General features: G+C 38.7%; 1 protein-coding gene across 1 annotated transcript in view; it reads left to right on the top strand.

Moving 5' to 3' along the window:
• LOC131029452 (isoamylase 3, chloroplastic) overlaps nt 1-17,460 on the top strand; it is a 311,234-nt gene that overhangs the window by 268,346 nt on the left and 25,428 nt on the right. Inside the window, exons 20-22 of the mRNA XM_057959949.2 lie at nt 11,224-11,328; nt 11,427-11,525; nt 12,602-12,663. Coding sequence (XP_057815932.1) covers nt 11,224-11,328; nt 11,427-11,525; nt 12,602-12,663 — 266 coding nt within the window. The remainder of the gene's footprint in view (nt 1-11,223; nt 11,329-11,426; nt 11,526-12,601; nt 12,664-17,460) is intronic.

The raw sequence follows: 17,460 nt of genomic DNA, 5'->3' as shown, positions 1-17,460 counted from the left end.
CACCTACCCTTGCTTCTTATTGGTCCTGTTGTGACGTATTCACACATCGCCCCATTTCAAATGGGGACCCATACTTTTTTGCTTTCTAGGTTTTAAGGGTTTGTCTGTTAGCCTTTGCATGTTGAGTGTTGCCAGAGGGATCACTAGGATGGCAGGCTCTGCTTGAGCCAGGGTGAGTCCACGGGGCCCCAAAATTAGGGTTTCTTTGAGAGTCTTCCTTAGGGCCTAGTTTTGCTCTTGTTGCTAATCGTGTCTTGCTTGGTGAGTGAGTATCATCCATGAAGGTCTAAGCTAGGTCAAGTTGGTGGGTGATGAAGTCTGGAATGTCATCTTGATCTTCAAATACCCTGAAATTTGTCTAAGTCTGGAATGTCTTCCTGATCCTGAAATTTGACTGTCTGGAAAACTGAAGAATCCTCCAAAAACTAGATTTTGCATTATAACTCCTGGAGGTCCGAAACCACTGTCAAACATCCTGACAGTATATATGGAATATAACTTAAAGTATAAGAAAGAAGAAAGATATAAGGAAATGTCACTTATACTTTAATGTTATATTCCATAAAATAATCCCGACGGAGAGGCCAAAATGTCAAATTTCGCTCCTGACTCTTCCAAAGGGTCCAAAGCGAATTTCGTTCCTGACCCTTCCAAAGGGTCCAGAGCGAAATTCTCCATAAGACATTCTGCATTGCCCAAAGTCATGAACTAGCTCATTCCCAGGCATTTGTGAAGGCAAAACACTTATTTGGAATGAAGAAATGTGAAAATGAAGTCAAAATTTAAGCCGAAGGATGATTTTCGCCTGTGACCCTTCCAAAGGGTCTAGAGAAAAAATCCTTATAAACCTCATTTTCTCCCTTGTTTAGACCAACATTCTAGTGCTGAAGTGATGGAATGTGAAAATGTGAAGGATTTTGGCCTAGAACAAGAATTTCGTTCCTGACCCTTGCAAAGGGTCCAGAGTGAAAATCTCCATAGCTCTCATTTCCTTCCTAGTTTTGGCCAAGTGTTGGTTTCTAAGGCGTGTTGAAAGGTAGATTTATGTGTTCTTTCCTTGAGAAATGGTGGAAATCAACTTAGAACATGGATTTCGCTACTGACCCTTCCAAAGGGTCTAGAGCGAAATCCTCATTTGCCCCCTTTATTTTGCCTAAGGCATTGAAAGGTGAAGTTTTCAAACTAATTTGGTGGTGAGTGGACTTGATTGTGGAGAGGAGAGTTGAGTTATATCAATTTTGAAGATGGATTGGATGAAGGAGGTGAGAAATCAATCAAGAATATGGATTTTGCTCCTGACCCTTCCAAAGGGTCCATAGCGAAATTCTTGGAAACTCATATTTTCTTCTTTGAGATGGTCAAATTCTTGAGTTTTATGGCATGGTTAGAAGGACTTTGATGTGTTCTTGCCTTTGAATATTGGATTGAGGCGATGGAGTAGTCAAAACAATCTCAAAATAGGAAATTCGCTCCTGACCCTTCCAAAGGGTCTAGAGTGAAATTCTTAATTAACCTATTTTTCTAACATTGCTTGGGCTTAAAACCTTGTTCCTTGAGGGGTGAAATTTTACCTTGTAATGAAGATTGGGATTGAAAGGATGAAGAATCAAGTCTAGAAAGGGAGATTCGCTCCTGACCCTTCCAAAGGGTCCAGGGCGAAATTTCACAAAACCACCTTTTTTCTCAATTTTATGCTAAGTCAGATGTGGGCTAGAGTATTGTCAAGTTGGGAGATGTTTTGAGGCATGACTTTGACTTGTTGGTGATCATCAAGCTTGAAGGAATTAAGCAAAAAACTAGGATTTCGCTCTTGACCCTTCTAGAGGGTCCAAAGCAAAATTCCTATAATCACCTATTTCTCTTCAAAATAAGTTAAATCCTTGGTTTTCATGGCATAGATAGAAGACAGGTGGCTTGACCTTGCCTTTGAAGGAGAATTGACGTTGAAAGGATGGAGGAATATGCTTAAAACTAGAAAATCGCTCCTGACCCTTCCAAAGGGTCCAGAGCGAAATTGTGCAAAACCTATCTTTTCCCTCAATTTTATGCCAAGTTTAGTGTGGATCAAGATTAAAGGTGTCCTTAGGCATGTCCTTGAGTTGCCTAGAGTCATCAAATATGAAGAAATGAGCTCAAAACAAGATTTTCGCTCCTGACCCTTCCAAAGGGTCCAGAGTGAAAATCCTAAAACCCATCCTATCCTCCAAAAATTTGTGCCAAGCCAGGCCTAGACCAAGTTGGGGATGCCCCTAGGATTGCCCTTGAATGGTTTGTTGCCTCCAAAAATGATGATTTTGGGTTAGAGGAAGAAATTCCCTCCTGACCCTTCCAAAGGGTCTAGGGCGAAATCCATTATGGGTCCCATCCCTGGCCATGATTTCTAGCGAATTTTCCTTTTTAGGCCTTGTGAGGATCAAGCAAATGTTGCCAAGTTGAGAAATGGATTCAAGATGAGGGAGTCTAGGTGAGTTGAAGTAAAGAAAATGAAATTGAGTGTGGATAAGCAAGCAAAAGGTGAATTTCGCTCCTGACCCTTCCAAAGGGTCGAGAGCGAAATTCTTCAAACCCACTATTTCCTCCTTGTGTCAAGTCAGGATTTTGATTCCTAGAGTGTAGTTGAGATTGGAGTGAGGTTATTTAAGCCTTGCAAGATGAGTTGAAGTGAAGGAGATTGAAAATTAAGCCTAAAAAGTGAATTTCGCTCCTGACCCTTCCAAAGGGTCTAGAGCGAAATTCACAAAATGTCATGTTTTCCTCCAAGATAGTGTTGAGCCACGTCAGTGATCAAGGTGGATTCGCCTTAGAGATTGCCTTAGAAGAGTTTGTAAGTGAAAGAAGGGTGAATTTTGACCTAAAAAGTGAATTTTGCTCCTGACCCTTCGAAAGGGTCCAGAGAAAAATTCTTATAATCACCTAATTTGCCCTTGGTGGAAGCTAGAAAATTGAATCCCTAGGCTTTGTTGAGTTAAAGCTAGCATGTGCTCACCTTTAAGAGGATTTTGGAGTGAAAAATGAGGCAATTAAGACAAAATCAAGGAAATTGCTCCTGACCCTTCCAAAGGGTCCAAGGCAAAATCCTCGAAAATTCCTATTTTTCACCTTGTTTGGGCCAGGCGAAAGGCTAATTGTGAGATAATGTTGAAAAGAGGTCTAAATTGGGCAAATTAGCAAATTTCGCTCCTGACCTTTCCAAAGGGTCCAGGGTGAAATTCTTATAGAGCCTGTCCCTGGGAAGGATTTTGAGAGAGCTTTATTTTAAAGTCTTCTTGTTGATGATTTAAGGTGGAAAATGCTTTGTTGAAATGAACATGTCATATGTACTTAATCACCTTTTGGTTTATTTTGCATATGGAGAAAACCAGTCCAGCATCATCAAGGACGACCTCTTCCAGTCTAGCATCATCAAGGACGACCACTTCCAGTCCATCATCGTCAAGGATGTTCCACAAGCAAAAGGGAAGACTCAAGGTGCTCAAGGAATTACCAGCTACCTCCAGAACCTTCACTTTGCCGCACTAAGGAACCATAGGATGACAATGAAAGGCGTTGCCAGCCTTTCAAGGAAAGGTACACCACCCATCCATCACGTCAAAGACAGAGGAGAATCAAATAAGGTCAGTGCAAGGGTTCGTTGAAGAAGCAGATAGTCTCAAAAGAGTTAATCAAAGTTAGCTTCTTAGCCTCATCAAATTGAACATCAACTAAGTTACAAGTGTTAGACAAGGTGGCATCCTAGTCATCATTCCTCCAGTCAGATTGGTCCACCTCAGCATGACCAGATTCAATGTACCTAATTCACCGGAGGCGGCACAAACTTCGAGGCACCTACCCCTGCTTCCTATTGGTCCTCACTCCTGGAATGTAATTTTCTAATTGGCTAAGGAAGTTTGTTGTAACAAATCCTAATTAGGATTTCTATCTTGTAATCGTAGCCATTGATTCTAAATCAATCGGAGCCGTCTATTTGTAAAGGGTTTCTCTATATAAGCCCTGGCTCCTCATTTGTAAAGGTTAATAGTTAGTTCATAGAGGTTAGAATAGCTAATGATTAATAGCAAATAGAATAGCAATTAGAGTAGATTAGGAGGAGAAGGCAAGAAATTGTTGCCTAAATTGTAAATGAACTCCATTTTCATTGAAGTTAAGGTGAAATGTGTTCTTTCTTGCAATATGCATGGTTTCTTGTTGAATCTTCGATTTTAGATGGTAGATAATTAGATTGAATGGAGAAGTTATTGAATGCACTCGCGTGAAATCTACCTAGTCCAAACCACTAGGTTTTTGCTGACTGTAAGAGCGCCTTGCGTGGTCAATTGGCATAAAACGAGCTTAATCTCGAGTCATAACACCTCTGTTGTTCACGCATTATTTTGAATGGTGATCAATATCTGATGGTGTATGATTTGGACATATTTGAACATCCCTTAGAAGATCGCACCGAGTTGGTGTTGAATTGTTCAACCTGATGGTGAGACCCAACCCAGTAGGACTCCACCTAGTCATTCATCCATCTTCTCACATTCTAGGTCTTAGAGTAGACTTCCTGAACCTTGTATCTTTTGCCATTTCTTTATTTTCCAGTTAGTAAATAGGACTTGGGATTCCAGCAAATCAGACGTTCAGGTCGTCGAATGTAAGTCCCCTTGTGATTCTAGCAAAATCACATCGTACCGCAAAGAGCTTATCCACACATAGAGAACCTACATAACAGAACCTTGAAGTTTCTCCGATTGATCCTTCTGCGATATCTTCAGCATTCGGGAGCTTTATTCAAGAGAGGATAAGGTACCTTTAGGTATTTTATTCTGTGTTTGGTCGTGTACAAAAGATACATCAACAGGTCCTCACTCTTGAAATGTAATTTTCTAATTGGCTAAGGAAGTTTGTTGTAACAAACCCTAATTAGGGTTTCTATCTTGTAATGCTAGCCATTGGTTCTAAGTCAATCAGAGTCGTCTGTTTGTAAAGGGTTCTCTATATAAAACGTTGGCTCCTCATTTGTTAATAGTTAATAGTGGGTGAATAGTTAGAAATAGTGAAGAGTCAGCTGATAGAATAGCAATTAGAGTAGATTAGGAGGACAAGGCAAGAAATTGTTGCCATTGATTGTAAATAAACTCCATTTTCATTGAAGTTATGGTGAAGTGTGTTGTTTCTTTGCAATATGCATGGGCTCTTGTTGAATCTTCATTTTAGATGATAGATAATTAAATTGAATGAAAGAAGTTATTGAATGCACTCGCATGGAATCCACCTAGTCCAAACCACTAGCCTTTTGCTGACTGTAAGAGCACCTTGCGTGGTCAACTGGCATAGAACGAGCTTAATCCCAAGTTATAGCACATCTGTTGTTCACGCATTATCTTGAATGGTGATTAGTATCTGATGGTGTACGATTTGGACATATTTGAAACACCCCTTAGAAGATCGCACTGAGTTGGTGTTGAATTGTTCAACCTGATGGTGAGACCCAGCCCAGTAGGATTCCACCTAGTCATTCATCCATCTTCTCGCATTCTAGGTCTTAGAGTAGACTTCCTGAACCTTGTATCTTTTGCCATTTCTTTATCTTCCAGTTAGTAAATAGGACTTGAGTTCTAGTAAATCAGATGCTCAGGCAGTCAAATGTAAGTCCCCTTGTGATTCCAGCAAAATCACATCATACCATGAAGAGCTTATCCACACGTAGAGACCCTACATGCAAGAACCTTGGAGTTGCCTCGATTGATCCTTTGGCGAAATCTTCAGCAGTCGGGAAACTTTGTTCAAGAGAGGATAAGGTACCTTTAGGTATTTTATTCTGTGTTTGGTCGTGTACAAAAGACACATCAACAGGGTCCCCATTTGCAATGGGTTGATGTGTGAAAACATCAAAACACAACCCTTCATGTCTCTTGCTACTCCTCTATTGTGGCTTTCATATCAACCACCTTTTGTGATAAAATGTGGCCCTATATCTCCTCATCATTAGGGGCTTTGAACCCCACCCCTCAAATAGTAATAGCATCAATCATGTTTTGCCAATAAGGAGACCTAACACAAATTAATTACATAAAATAAGTATTGTAAAATGGACATTTTAAATTTGAATTTGACGTAACCTCTTGTTGACGTGTCTGAAATTGCATTGCTGCAAACTCCATACGGCCAACGCAGAATAGAATAACCAGTTGAGTATCCTATCCTCTCTTGAGATAAGGAAGTCACTAATGTTGTTTTTGGTTTGATCAAAGGGGACGACCTCAAGGTTTTGATTGTCAGGTCTTGACTGTAGGACTACTTAGTGGTTTGATGTGTTTTTGCTGGAAACACAAGGGGACTTACGATTTGCAACAAACTGGTTTGCTGTGATTCTCGAATTACAGAATAAAGAGCAAAAGGAAAGGGTTAGGAGATCTGAAACTAACAAAACGGGTATGCGGGTAGACGGATTCAACATAACCAATTCCTGCTTGGCCAGAATAGCTCACAACCTTGCAGGAACGGTGCAATCTTCAAAGGGATTTGGAAGATTTTTAGACTGGAGACGCCCGGCTAAGCACCCAATTCTGGCGCAGCTCAGACGGACACCTGCAATTGAACTAAGCACAATTAAAGGCTCAGGTTAACCGTACAAAAGGATACACAATCAGTATATCCTCAATGGTATGAGCCTAAATCTATCAAATACCTGCACACCCAAAACATAAAGATCTATCTAAAATGCTAAGAGAAACCATGCAAACAGGATGAAAACAAGACAATAAACACCAATTCAATGTCTATATATTGATTTCAGCTGCCTATTACAACAATTTCTACAGCATCGCTATGCTACTGCTTAAAATCTAACCTATTCTAACTCTAAAATCTAACTCTCTCACCAGAGTCTAACTATTTAACAATCTCTAACTATCTAACCATCTAACCTTTACAAAAGAAAGGCCTGTGCCTTTTATAGATATTACAATTTTGAATCGAAGGCTAGGATGGACTGCTTCCAAGGGTCCTGATCTGCCTTCCAGAAGCTGGCAGCTTTAACCCATGCCGAATTAATTCTCAGTTATCCAACCAGCAACTATCTCAACTACTTGCCACTATTTGGCTTTAACTCAGGTCTATCCAATCTTCTTGGTGGTTGGGAATAGTTATCCACAAAATATCTTGCACGGGACTCACATGCAATTTACAATAAAGCAGTTTCAGTTTTAAAACTGAATCTCTGGACTCAAATCCAGCTGTGCACTTTCTTGAGAATGCATAGACTTGCGGCATTCAGAGTGTTCTTTGGTCTTTGGTGCCGATGGTGGACTTCATCTTTATTCAGCGGCACGGTTCCCAATGTTTGGTTGCTCTCGCGCTCCTGCAACGTGTTTGCACATCTTTTTCTTTTCCAGTCTTCAATGCCTGGCCTTGATTACGATCCTTCTTCGATTTGCGTTTCAGGTCTTTCTCTTGGTTCTTTAATGACATCCTGCGACCTACGAACGATCAATTTCATTTTAATAAATCAATTTGAAAAATTAAATAATTTAATTTAACAAACATTAAATTTAATTACGACGTCTGGCTTGAGAAGCTCTTTGTGAGATGTATCTTGAAAATGCTTCTCCTTTCTCTTCGAATGTGAAATCTGATCCTTGGTCTTGATAGTGTTTGGGCGATTTACTTTTGCGTGATTTTACCTTTGGAGTCTTGGGCGTTTTGAATGGGTTTATGGCATTTTGAAAACTTCTTATAGCGCGATTCTAGAGGTTTGAAGAGCCTCTGCAAATTTTAAAATCCTAACACGTGCCTTTTCTGATGAATTTTAGAGAACAGGGGAGGGGGGTTTACAGACTTTAAACTTCACGTCTCCATCTTCTAAATTACGAACGATGCCTAATGCACTTATTGCGCTGCGATTTTCGGAGAAATGGGAGACTTTGCCAATCTCGAATCCCTTGTATTTGCCTTATACGTGTTGCGACTTTGGGCTCTATGGCGAATCTCGGATCGTTTGGAGTTTTTGCCAAAATAAAGCATTTCGGACCTCTGATGCTTTTTGCGGATTTTTAATTTAACTTTGGACCATTCATCGTTTTCACCAATTTGGAGTTTTCGCGATTTTTGCCCATTTTGGAGTTTTCGGACCTTTAACGCCGTTTGGCGAATTTCGGAGTTTTAAGTGTTTTAGCGAACAGGAGGCATTTTCGGACCTAGACCACCTTTTTGCAAATTTATACAACTTTGAATTTCGGCCCCAGGGTCCGAAATTGGATGCTTTAAGTGAAATTCGGACCTCTGGGGGCTTTTTGCAACTTTTCCACATTTTAAATTTCGGCCCCAGTGTCCAAAATTGGAGGACTTAAGTGAAATTCGGACCTCTGGGGGCTTTTTGCAACTTTCCAAGCATTTTAAATTTCAGCCCCAGGGTCTGAAATTGGAGGACTTAAGTGAAATTCGGACCTCTTGGGGCTTTTGGCAACTTTTGAACCTTTTCACATTTTAGCCCCAGGGTCCGAAATTCGCCCCTTTGGGCATTTTGGCGATTTTAAACTTTTTCCTCAAGAAGTGTGAGCTTGGGCACTTGGGCGAGTTTGTCAAGATCTCGTCGAAGGATCATTTTATGGAATATAACATTTAAGTATAAGTTATACTTTAAGTTATATTCCATATATACTTTCACGATGTTTGAGAGTGGTTTCGAACCTCCAGGAGTTATATTGCAAATTCTAGTTTTTGGAGGATTCCTCAGTTTTCCAGACTTAGTCAAATTTCAGGATCAGGGCATTCCAGACTTAGCCAAATTTCAGGTTCAGGACATTCCAAACTTAGCCAAATTTCAGGGCATTTGGAGATCAAAATGACATTCCAGACTCCATCACTCACCAACTTGACCTAACTCAGACCTTCAAGGATGATATTCACTCACCAAGCAAGACACAATGAGCAACAAGAGCAAAACTAGGCCCTAAGGAAGACTCTCAAAGAAACCCTAATTCTAGGGCCCTATTGACTCACCTTGACTCAAGCAGAGCCTACCATCCCAGCGACTCCCTTGACAACACTCATCATGCAAAGGCTAACAGACAAAACCTTAAAAAAAACTAGAAAAACAAACCCCAGAAAGCAAAAAGCAAGGGTCCCATTTATGGGGCGATGTGTGAATACATCACAACAGCCCCATGAGGCCGAATTTGGTTTTAGCGGCACTTGACCCTTCATATCCCCTTCCTCTTCCGCAAAGACAAAAGGCACAAACTGGGGGGTCCTTGTCCAAGACAGGGATGGGTGTGCTATTCGCACAACACCTCTAAGTATAAAAATTCAAAAAACAAAGAATCAAGCTATTTATTTTAAAACAAACAAACAAAGAATTACCCGGCTGAATGGAATGGCACAATAGAACCAAATATTTTGAATTGCACTTTTAGTTGCATCATGTTTATCTTTGCTCCAACCCATGCTCTCAAGTGACTATTGGGAACCTAGACTAGTGTGTAGCAAAACATATGAATCTAACCTAGATGCACGAATTCTAGGTCCAATGCTAACACTACCACTGCCACTAGCACTAGCACTACTAGCACCTGAAAATTGATGAAATGGAGGAATGGAAGAAGACTCTCCAATTCAACCAATGGCTGGCATCTCCTTTCTTTTCCTCTTTTTTAGTTATTTTTGCTGCTCAAAGGTTCCTAATTTAACTTGCACTTCACGCTTAACCTCAACAGATACATGTGGGCATGGATTAGCATCTCAGCTAAGTATATATGCAAGATGGTATTTCAATCTGTTAATGCCTCCCCCAAAAAAAGTTGTTTTGCAATGTAAAAACATTACCTCTCCTTTCTCTTGCTGAGGGGTAACAATAGCATGTTTCTAACAAGTGTCCTTTCTAATTGGGGTTCAAGACATTGTGATAAAATACGATTTACAAAACTCGAGAATGCTGTGATAACATATAAATAAATAAAAATTAACATTCATGGTTATAATTAAACTAATATAAAAATCAAGGGTTTATAACTATAAAACTATTCTTTTTGCAAAAACACCTAGGGTTTCTTCAACAAAAGAATTAAACATACTTAGCATTTGCTCTTTGGCCCACTAAAAAGAAAATAGAAAAAAATGAATTTTTTGTTAAAAAGCAAAAAAACCTTCAAAATGCAAACTTATCACTTAAATCTTGCTTGAAATCAATGGTGAGCTCTTCCCAATCCTTTGTAAACTTCTCTAGATGCACTAAAAGTAGTTACAAACCTGCCCAAATGTGATTCAACCGTTAATTTTTGCTCAATCTCCTTGCTGGTCTCCCTTTAATGCAATTCAATTATGGCACAAAACTCTCTTTTTCCATTCACCTTTGGCTTGGAAATGAAATAAGTTGCTTTTAGCACGTAGTAGAAATATAAAAAAAATAAATTGAACTGATTTGCTTTATTTATGTTTTTTTGGCTTTTTGAAAGACCCAGCTGTGACCGAGTTTGGGTGTCAGGACTTGCCTAGCCTTGATGAGTCTCCCAAACTTGATGAGCGTAGCGAGTACTTGGCTGTCAAGTCTCGTAGACTGACGTGAGCGACTTGCCAAGTCTAGGCAAGTCTTGTAACTTCGAGAATAATTCAAGATCAAATAGTATTTTGTGGAAACACAATAAATTGTCACTATGAAATGATAATCCTCAAAGGGAATACCTCCCATTTGTGGATGTGATTCTTTAGCAGCTACATGATAATAATATGAATGAGGCAAAAATAGGATGACGTGAGAGGGGAATGATGTATAGGGGTAATAAAAATGTCCAAATGACATTGTTATGAGAAGTGGTAGAAGTACAACATGGATTTTCATATTTTGAGAATTTGATACGTGATTCAAAGCTTTCATTATTTGTTATGTCTCCTTGAATAGTGCCTTTTGTATGTTTTGCCCAAGCACTATTCTTGTGGGAAAACCTGCATGCAACTGCAATGTAATGTATTCAATTTTTTAATAGATGAAATTATGTTTTGTAATAATCTAAGAAAAATTTATAATATTCAGTTGTGTTTCTCAGATCTTTCAAATTTTCAATATTCTCTTTTTTCTCCTGAATTGTTCTATGAGATTACAAAAAATGTATTTTGTTCATATTCCTACTCAGCATCAATGATTTTCATCTCTTCTGGTTGTGTCTACGGCCAGTATCACATATTGAAATTGTTTTATTTGCTATTTGTTATGATAGTCACACATTACGTTGGCTTATGCATATGCAGGGAACACCAATGATATTGATGGCAGATGAGTATGGTCACACTCGATATGGAAATAATAATACTTATGGCCATGATAATGCCCTGAATCATTTTCAATGGAATCAGGTATGAATCATTAAGATTGAACTTTGGAGCTGTCATATTTTCAGTTAATCTCTCTTGACAACTTTTTTCTACTTAATTGAATGATGAATCAAACACAGCTAGAGTCAAGAAAGCAGAGTTATTTCAGGTTTTTTGCCGAGACTATCAAGTTTCGTCGACAAAATCCTCTTTTGGGACGCAGCATATTTCTAACCCAGGTATACCAAGTTATCTTTAGCCATGATTCCCATGGATGTGAAATTTTAATTTTTATTTGAATCTTGATAATATACTTTTGAGACCAACAATGTCCTAAGAGATTGTGGTTTTGAAAATACTAAATATCCAATTTCTACTTTTCTATGGACATTCTATTTGCATTGCGACAACTGAAAAAAATCAAAGATAACTAATGCTAACACCTCCTTGAGGGTAGCATTCTTAATCTGTTTGATCAATTGAATTGGCTTCAGTACTTTTGAAATTGTTTCTAAGCATTTCCTCAGATTGAAGAGTATATCTGTATTTATTGTAGCTATATTAGGGATAAATGAAATATACCACTCTGCTTTGCAATCCCATAGACTCATTTTTTGTTTTGTTTTGGATGGGATTGTTCCTACTTTATTTCTTTGTATATTAGAAAGAACATATTTTATTCTTCTTGTAATATATTGACTACCTAAATTGAAAAATATGAACAAAATTACATAATAAGGATAATAGCACAAGGAAGCCATGACACAGTGCTTCCAAAAAATTCCAGATCGAACTAATCAAACATCTATAAAAGCTATCATTTCAATACTTGCCTGCCATAAAAATAGTCCTAGATTTCATAAGCATATTGTACAGTGATGTGGAGTCTACGTTCTTCAACTCCCTATCTATTTATTGAATACTCTTTTATCTTTCTCTCTTGATCCAGTCTTAGTTTCAACCAATTCCCTGGTGATGTGTCCTACGACAGCCTAGTTAAAGTTAGTTGCACAGGATTATGCAGAAATTTTTTACATTAACAAACCACAAACAGCCTACTGTCTAAACAAAAATCTAGTTTGTATGTAAAATATGTTGTAAATTTGTAATGGCTGGTGCATGTTACTTTTTGTGTTTCAATTACCATTTTCATTATTCTGAAAGGGATTAACTCATCTCTGCTAAATTTCTTTTGAAGGAAAATGAGTCTCAAATATATTATTTATCATGAATTTATATCTAGATGTCTTATAGAAATAATAATCTGCATTTATTATCCTCAAGAGTTGTTCAAAGCAAGTATTTCTCATTGCAGAATGATGTTAGCTGGCACGAGAATAACTGGCATAATCCTGACAGCAGGTTTCTTGCATTTACGTAAGTCATTTCCCTTCAACCTAACATTGAAGTTTGAATGTTAATTGTTTTATTTTCAAATTTGTTGTTTTTCAGTCAACTAAAACTATTGGTTTTCCTCCTTCTTTTATATGTTTTGGAAGGCTGGTGATTGATTCTCGAGCACTTGCAATTGTAGTAAGGCATTCAAGCTTTTATAGACTTTTCAGCTGGATGTAGGATTTTCCATGATCTAGAAGCTCCAAAATGTTCTATCAAAATTGTAGTTACTTTTCAAACTTGTCAGAGTCAATACAATTTGCATGCTTGATAATCCGAGTCTTCCTATGGGAATTTAGGACCAATGCAATGTCAGAATTCAGATTTAGATTGAACTAATGAGATGATGGCATCACAGTGCCGGTAGCATTTGAATTGATCGACACCTAGATGAGGAAAAGCCAAAGCTCATTCTGGGAATCACCTACTAGCATCCAATTTTCCATTGCAGAAACAAGCATTTAATCTCTATGGTTTGTTTCAAGACAATTGATGACAGAGAATTAAGGGAAATACCTACCTTGTTGATTTATGTAATGTCCCTTTTTGTAAAATGCCCTAGTTTACCCTAGATTACAATTCTTAGTTATTAAGGTTGGGTTAGAGAGGGAATACCTTTATCTCTTTAATAGAAAAACCCTGCAAACAAGTTAGGAAATTAACCTACAAATTATATAGTAATTACAAACAACTAGCTATGATGATACATAAAATAAAGAATGACTGATTATGATCCATAAAGTAAGAAAGGCTAACTATGATTCTTAGAGTAAAGTAGAAAGACTATAAAGTAAAGAAGGACCAATTATTGATGAAACTAAAAGCAATTTGCAGTTACAAACAAATGTAAATGTAGAGATCAGAATCATAGACCATAACTAAAAGAATCTCAATCATAGCCAGCTAGGATGGGTAACTTGATAGGGTGTCTTAACAACCATTCTCCCTCAATCAAGCCACATTCTCCTACTCACATGATCCCGTCTATCACTATGGTGGAGAGGACAAGGATTTTCTCAATAGGCTGTCCTAAGTCTAACCCTCCTAAGGCCAAAGGCAGAGCACCTTGGGCCCCTTTGGCCTCATCTCCCAACCATGGCTTATTACAATAATCACATATCCCATGTTAAATAGCCATAAGAATCACACAATATGAATTGGAAATGAGTAGATAGGAGATAACATGCAGTATACTATATCGAATAATCAAAACAGCGATCTGCTATCAATAGTAATATGTAGAAAGTATTATCAGAAATATACACAAAAACCTCATACCAGAGTATTGCCTTATCTTAATGATAGTTGCAGATTCGATCTTTTCTTTTATGCTATCTTCTTCCAGGATTGTTTGATGGTCTTGACAGAACATGTATCCACCTTTAAATAGGATGTGAGGAGATATGTGGTGAAATGAGATGTCTCTTTACATGACCCCTGCCCATAACTCCTCATTCATACCTCTTTGACTTACCTAATATTAATGACTACTTATCATTTTCAGCGATTAACTATATTTCATTGTTTTTTATTATTTTCCTTTCACCATTGATTATTATGTGATTTGCTTTGTGGCTGGGTAATCATGGATATATCCATAATTGGTTTTCCCTATAATACATTCATTTCAGTATTGATCGGATGTTTCGACTTTCTAGTTCGATCATGATTATTAATAAAATCAGATTATTAATACTATAGTGTCAAGCATATATCATATTTGATCAAAGGAAATATGAAGGTTAGGAATGGGGCATGGCAGTCTGTCTGAGATAAAGTTTGTGATCTAAATGATAAACAAGCTACAGCCTATCCTGATAGGACTATGATAGTCCCCATGCATACCACCAAGAACAAGGATGTTACTGCTTGTAACTTAATAACAGTTCTGATCTGATCTGATCTGATCGATGGTGATGTCACTTGATGCTTTTGAATCCTTTCCTTCATCTCTCAATGTGAGGAAGAGGTCACGCCTCTTCATCATGTATGCCCTTTGGCAAGAGACATGCCCTTTCCACCATTAGCACCTTTTGAAAGAATGCAACTCTTCATTGTATCTGCCTTTTGAAAGGGACACAGCCTTTCATGATCAGATCTGCATTTCTTATTTAAATCAGATCTGCACTTTTGATTCCCAAATTATCCCCCCTCAAATGAGGTACTCTTCTCCCTTTTATATCTCATGTTCAAGGGAGTTGCAACTTTTCATTCCATGTCTTTTGGCCATTCGTTAACTTAATTAAATTTTAAGTATATTTAATTATATTCTTTTATAATTTAATTTAATTTTTATTCTTGTGAATTTTAATTTTATTTTTATTATTTTTATTTGCTATTAAATTCTATTTCAATGTAGGGACATTACAATCCGCCCCACTCAAGATTGGTTGTCCTCGTATTTGTACAACAATATCATTGCCAAGGTAGCCTACTGTTCTTTTCGTACGACCTCCAATCTCCATTGTGGCCTTGAGTATGTTATCCTGTACAAACTCCATAGTTGCAAAGATGGTTTCCACATGTACTATTCATGCCACGTAGGGAGTACTTTCCAAGCCAAACGCGTCTGTACTGCTTTTGCTCATTATTGTATGACACCCTAGGTATGGAAGTGTCACTTACATTTTGCACCATACAGCACCATCGTCTTTCTCATGTGTGGTCTCCATTCATCATGTATGACAGTCCTTTATGCTTCTCATACGGTACCTTGATGCTCCTTTCGTACAGCTCAGCAATACCGTACGACACTGCTTGGCACATTCTCATGTATGACATTTTCATTCTCCCGTATGGCAGTTCATACATCCTCACGTATGGCGCTTTGAGCAGTTCTTTGAGCAGTTCATACATCTTGTATGACAGTTAGTGCATTGTTTCATAATGCTATTGCCAATTTCGAAGTTCCAAGGGGTCATTGTCATACATCAATTTCATCACGTATGGATAGAGCATATTGTCCACACCATACGGAGGATACTTCATCCCGTACGGATAGAGCATACCGTATGATGGATACTTCATCCCGTATGGGTAGAGCATATTGTCCACACCGTATGTCAGATACTTATCCCATATGGCCAAAGTATTTCTTTAGCATCATACGGTAGTGTTTGCACCCCGTATGCGCACGCAAATCAATCGTACGTCATCAGCCTCAGCCAGCGTGTGGAGTTCTCATTGTGTCATTTGTACGATCCTCTCATTGCCATCCTTCTATATGGCTTAAGGTTGTACAATCCTCTCAATGCCATCATTCTGTACGACAAAGTGGTTTCTTTACAACATGTTGCACACATTGGTTAAAGCTCTTCTCTAGCTTCATCAATATTGCTTCTAGCACCTTAAAAAATCAGAAAAATGATGTTCACGTACACAATCCCATACGACATACTGATTCTTCCTCTGTGTAGTGTGACTTCTTCTGTGTACGGCTTAACCTCTACATATGGCTTGACTTCTATGCACGGCTTCTTCACTACGGCGTACAGTCTTTCTTTCTTTTGTTCTTGAAATGTACCTCCTTGCGGGCCATACAACACCCTCTCCTTATGTTGTTTCTCCTCCACGTACGACATTCGTGCTTGTACAACATGTTCAACTTGATGCATGTGGTATTCAGCTTCACCTCGTATAACCTCCCCAACTCCGTGCGACCTCCTACTGCTCATACAACCTGATGTCCTATCCGCACAATCGGTAACAAGAATTGATGGTTGTATGTGGGTGTAGTTGCACAAATGCTCTCCAGTGTTGCTTCTACCCGTACAATTGTACTTCGTACGACTTCCTTGGCCCGTACAGTACTGATGGTTGGCCCTATATCTTCCTTCACAACCCTCGTGCACAGCTTAGCTTCCAATTCAAACTTCCTTCTTTTGTAGGGTGTCTTCTCTCTGTTCGTGTACGATTTCTCACGGATGGGTTGAACCCCCTCTTCTAAATAACACTTGTTTGATCTCCTTCACCATGTACAACTTTTTCGATAGATGTGCCTCCTTACCCACGTATGGGCTCCCACCAAACCCATATGGCTGAGTATTTTGTTCCTTGTCTCCTCGTCGTATAGCCTCACTCCTCCTTTCCCATACCAGTTCAATACCTCCATTATTAAATGTTTTCTCATTGGCCAACTCTATATTTTACCGTTTAAATTTTTTTATTTTCTTTGATTCCCTTTTCTTTTTGCTTCCATTTTCCATCGTCATATTGTCAGATGTATTGTCCTTAACTTTACACACTTTCATCGGTTTCTCTTCACCTTGGGTTGTAGCTTCTCAAGGAAATTACATGTTGGCAAAAATACCTTGAAGTCTTCCATCTGCCAATGGAATAGTCCATTTAGGGAATTCGTCTCATCTTCAAAGCAGTCTTCCAACTCAAGCACCCCTTAATCGTTGGGTTCCCTACCTTTCCTCCCTTCATCCATACCTAGCTCTCCACCCTCAAACTCTGAGTCGAAGGATGCCAGTTCTTTACTCATTGCCTTGTTTCTCAAGTCGATGACGTACTTCCGCCCTACGCTCTTGATGGAGTGTGTTCTTCTTCCAATTATGGTTCGCCTTGGCTACGATCAGCCAACCCCTTCCAAGGAGGGCGTCGTATGCCTTCTTTTCCAGTGGAATGACCACAAGTGCAGGAGGAAGGGTTGAGTGCCAATAATGACCTTCTGTGCCATAAGTGTTCCCAAGGGTTTGATACCATGTTGGTCGACACCTACAAGATGAAATGTTGGTGGCCAGAGAGTTGGTTTGCCCAGACCCCTCCATGTTTCTT

This window comes from Cryptomeria japonica, chromosome 10, assembly GCF_030272615.1.
Source record: "Cryptomeria japonica chromosome 10, Sugi_1.0, whole genome shotgun sequence".
NCBI lineage: Eukaryota > Viridiplantae > Streptophyta > Pinopsida > Cupressales > Cupressaceae > Cryptomeria > Cryptomeria japonica.
Note: the sequence above shows the minus strand (reverse complement) of the source record. Positions and strands in the feature narration are given on the sequence as shown.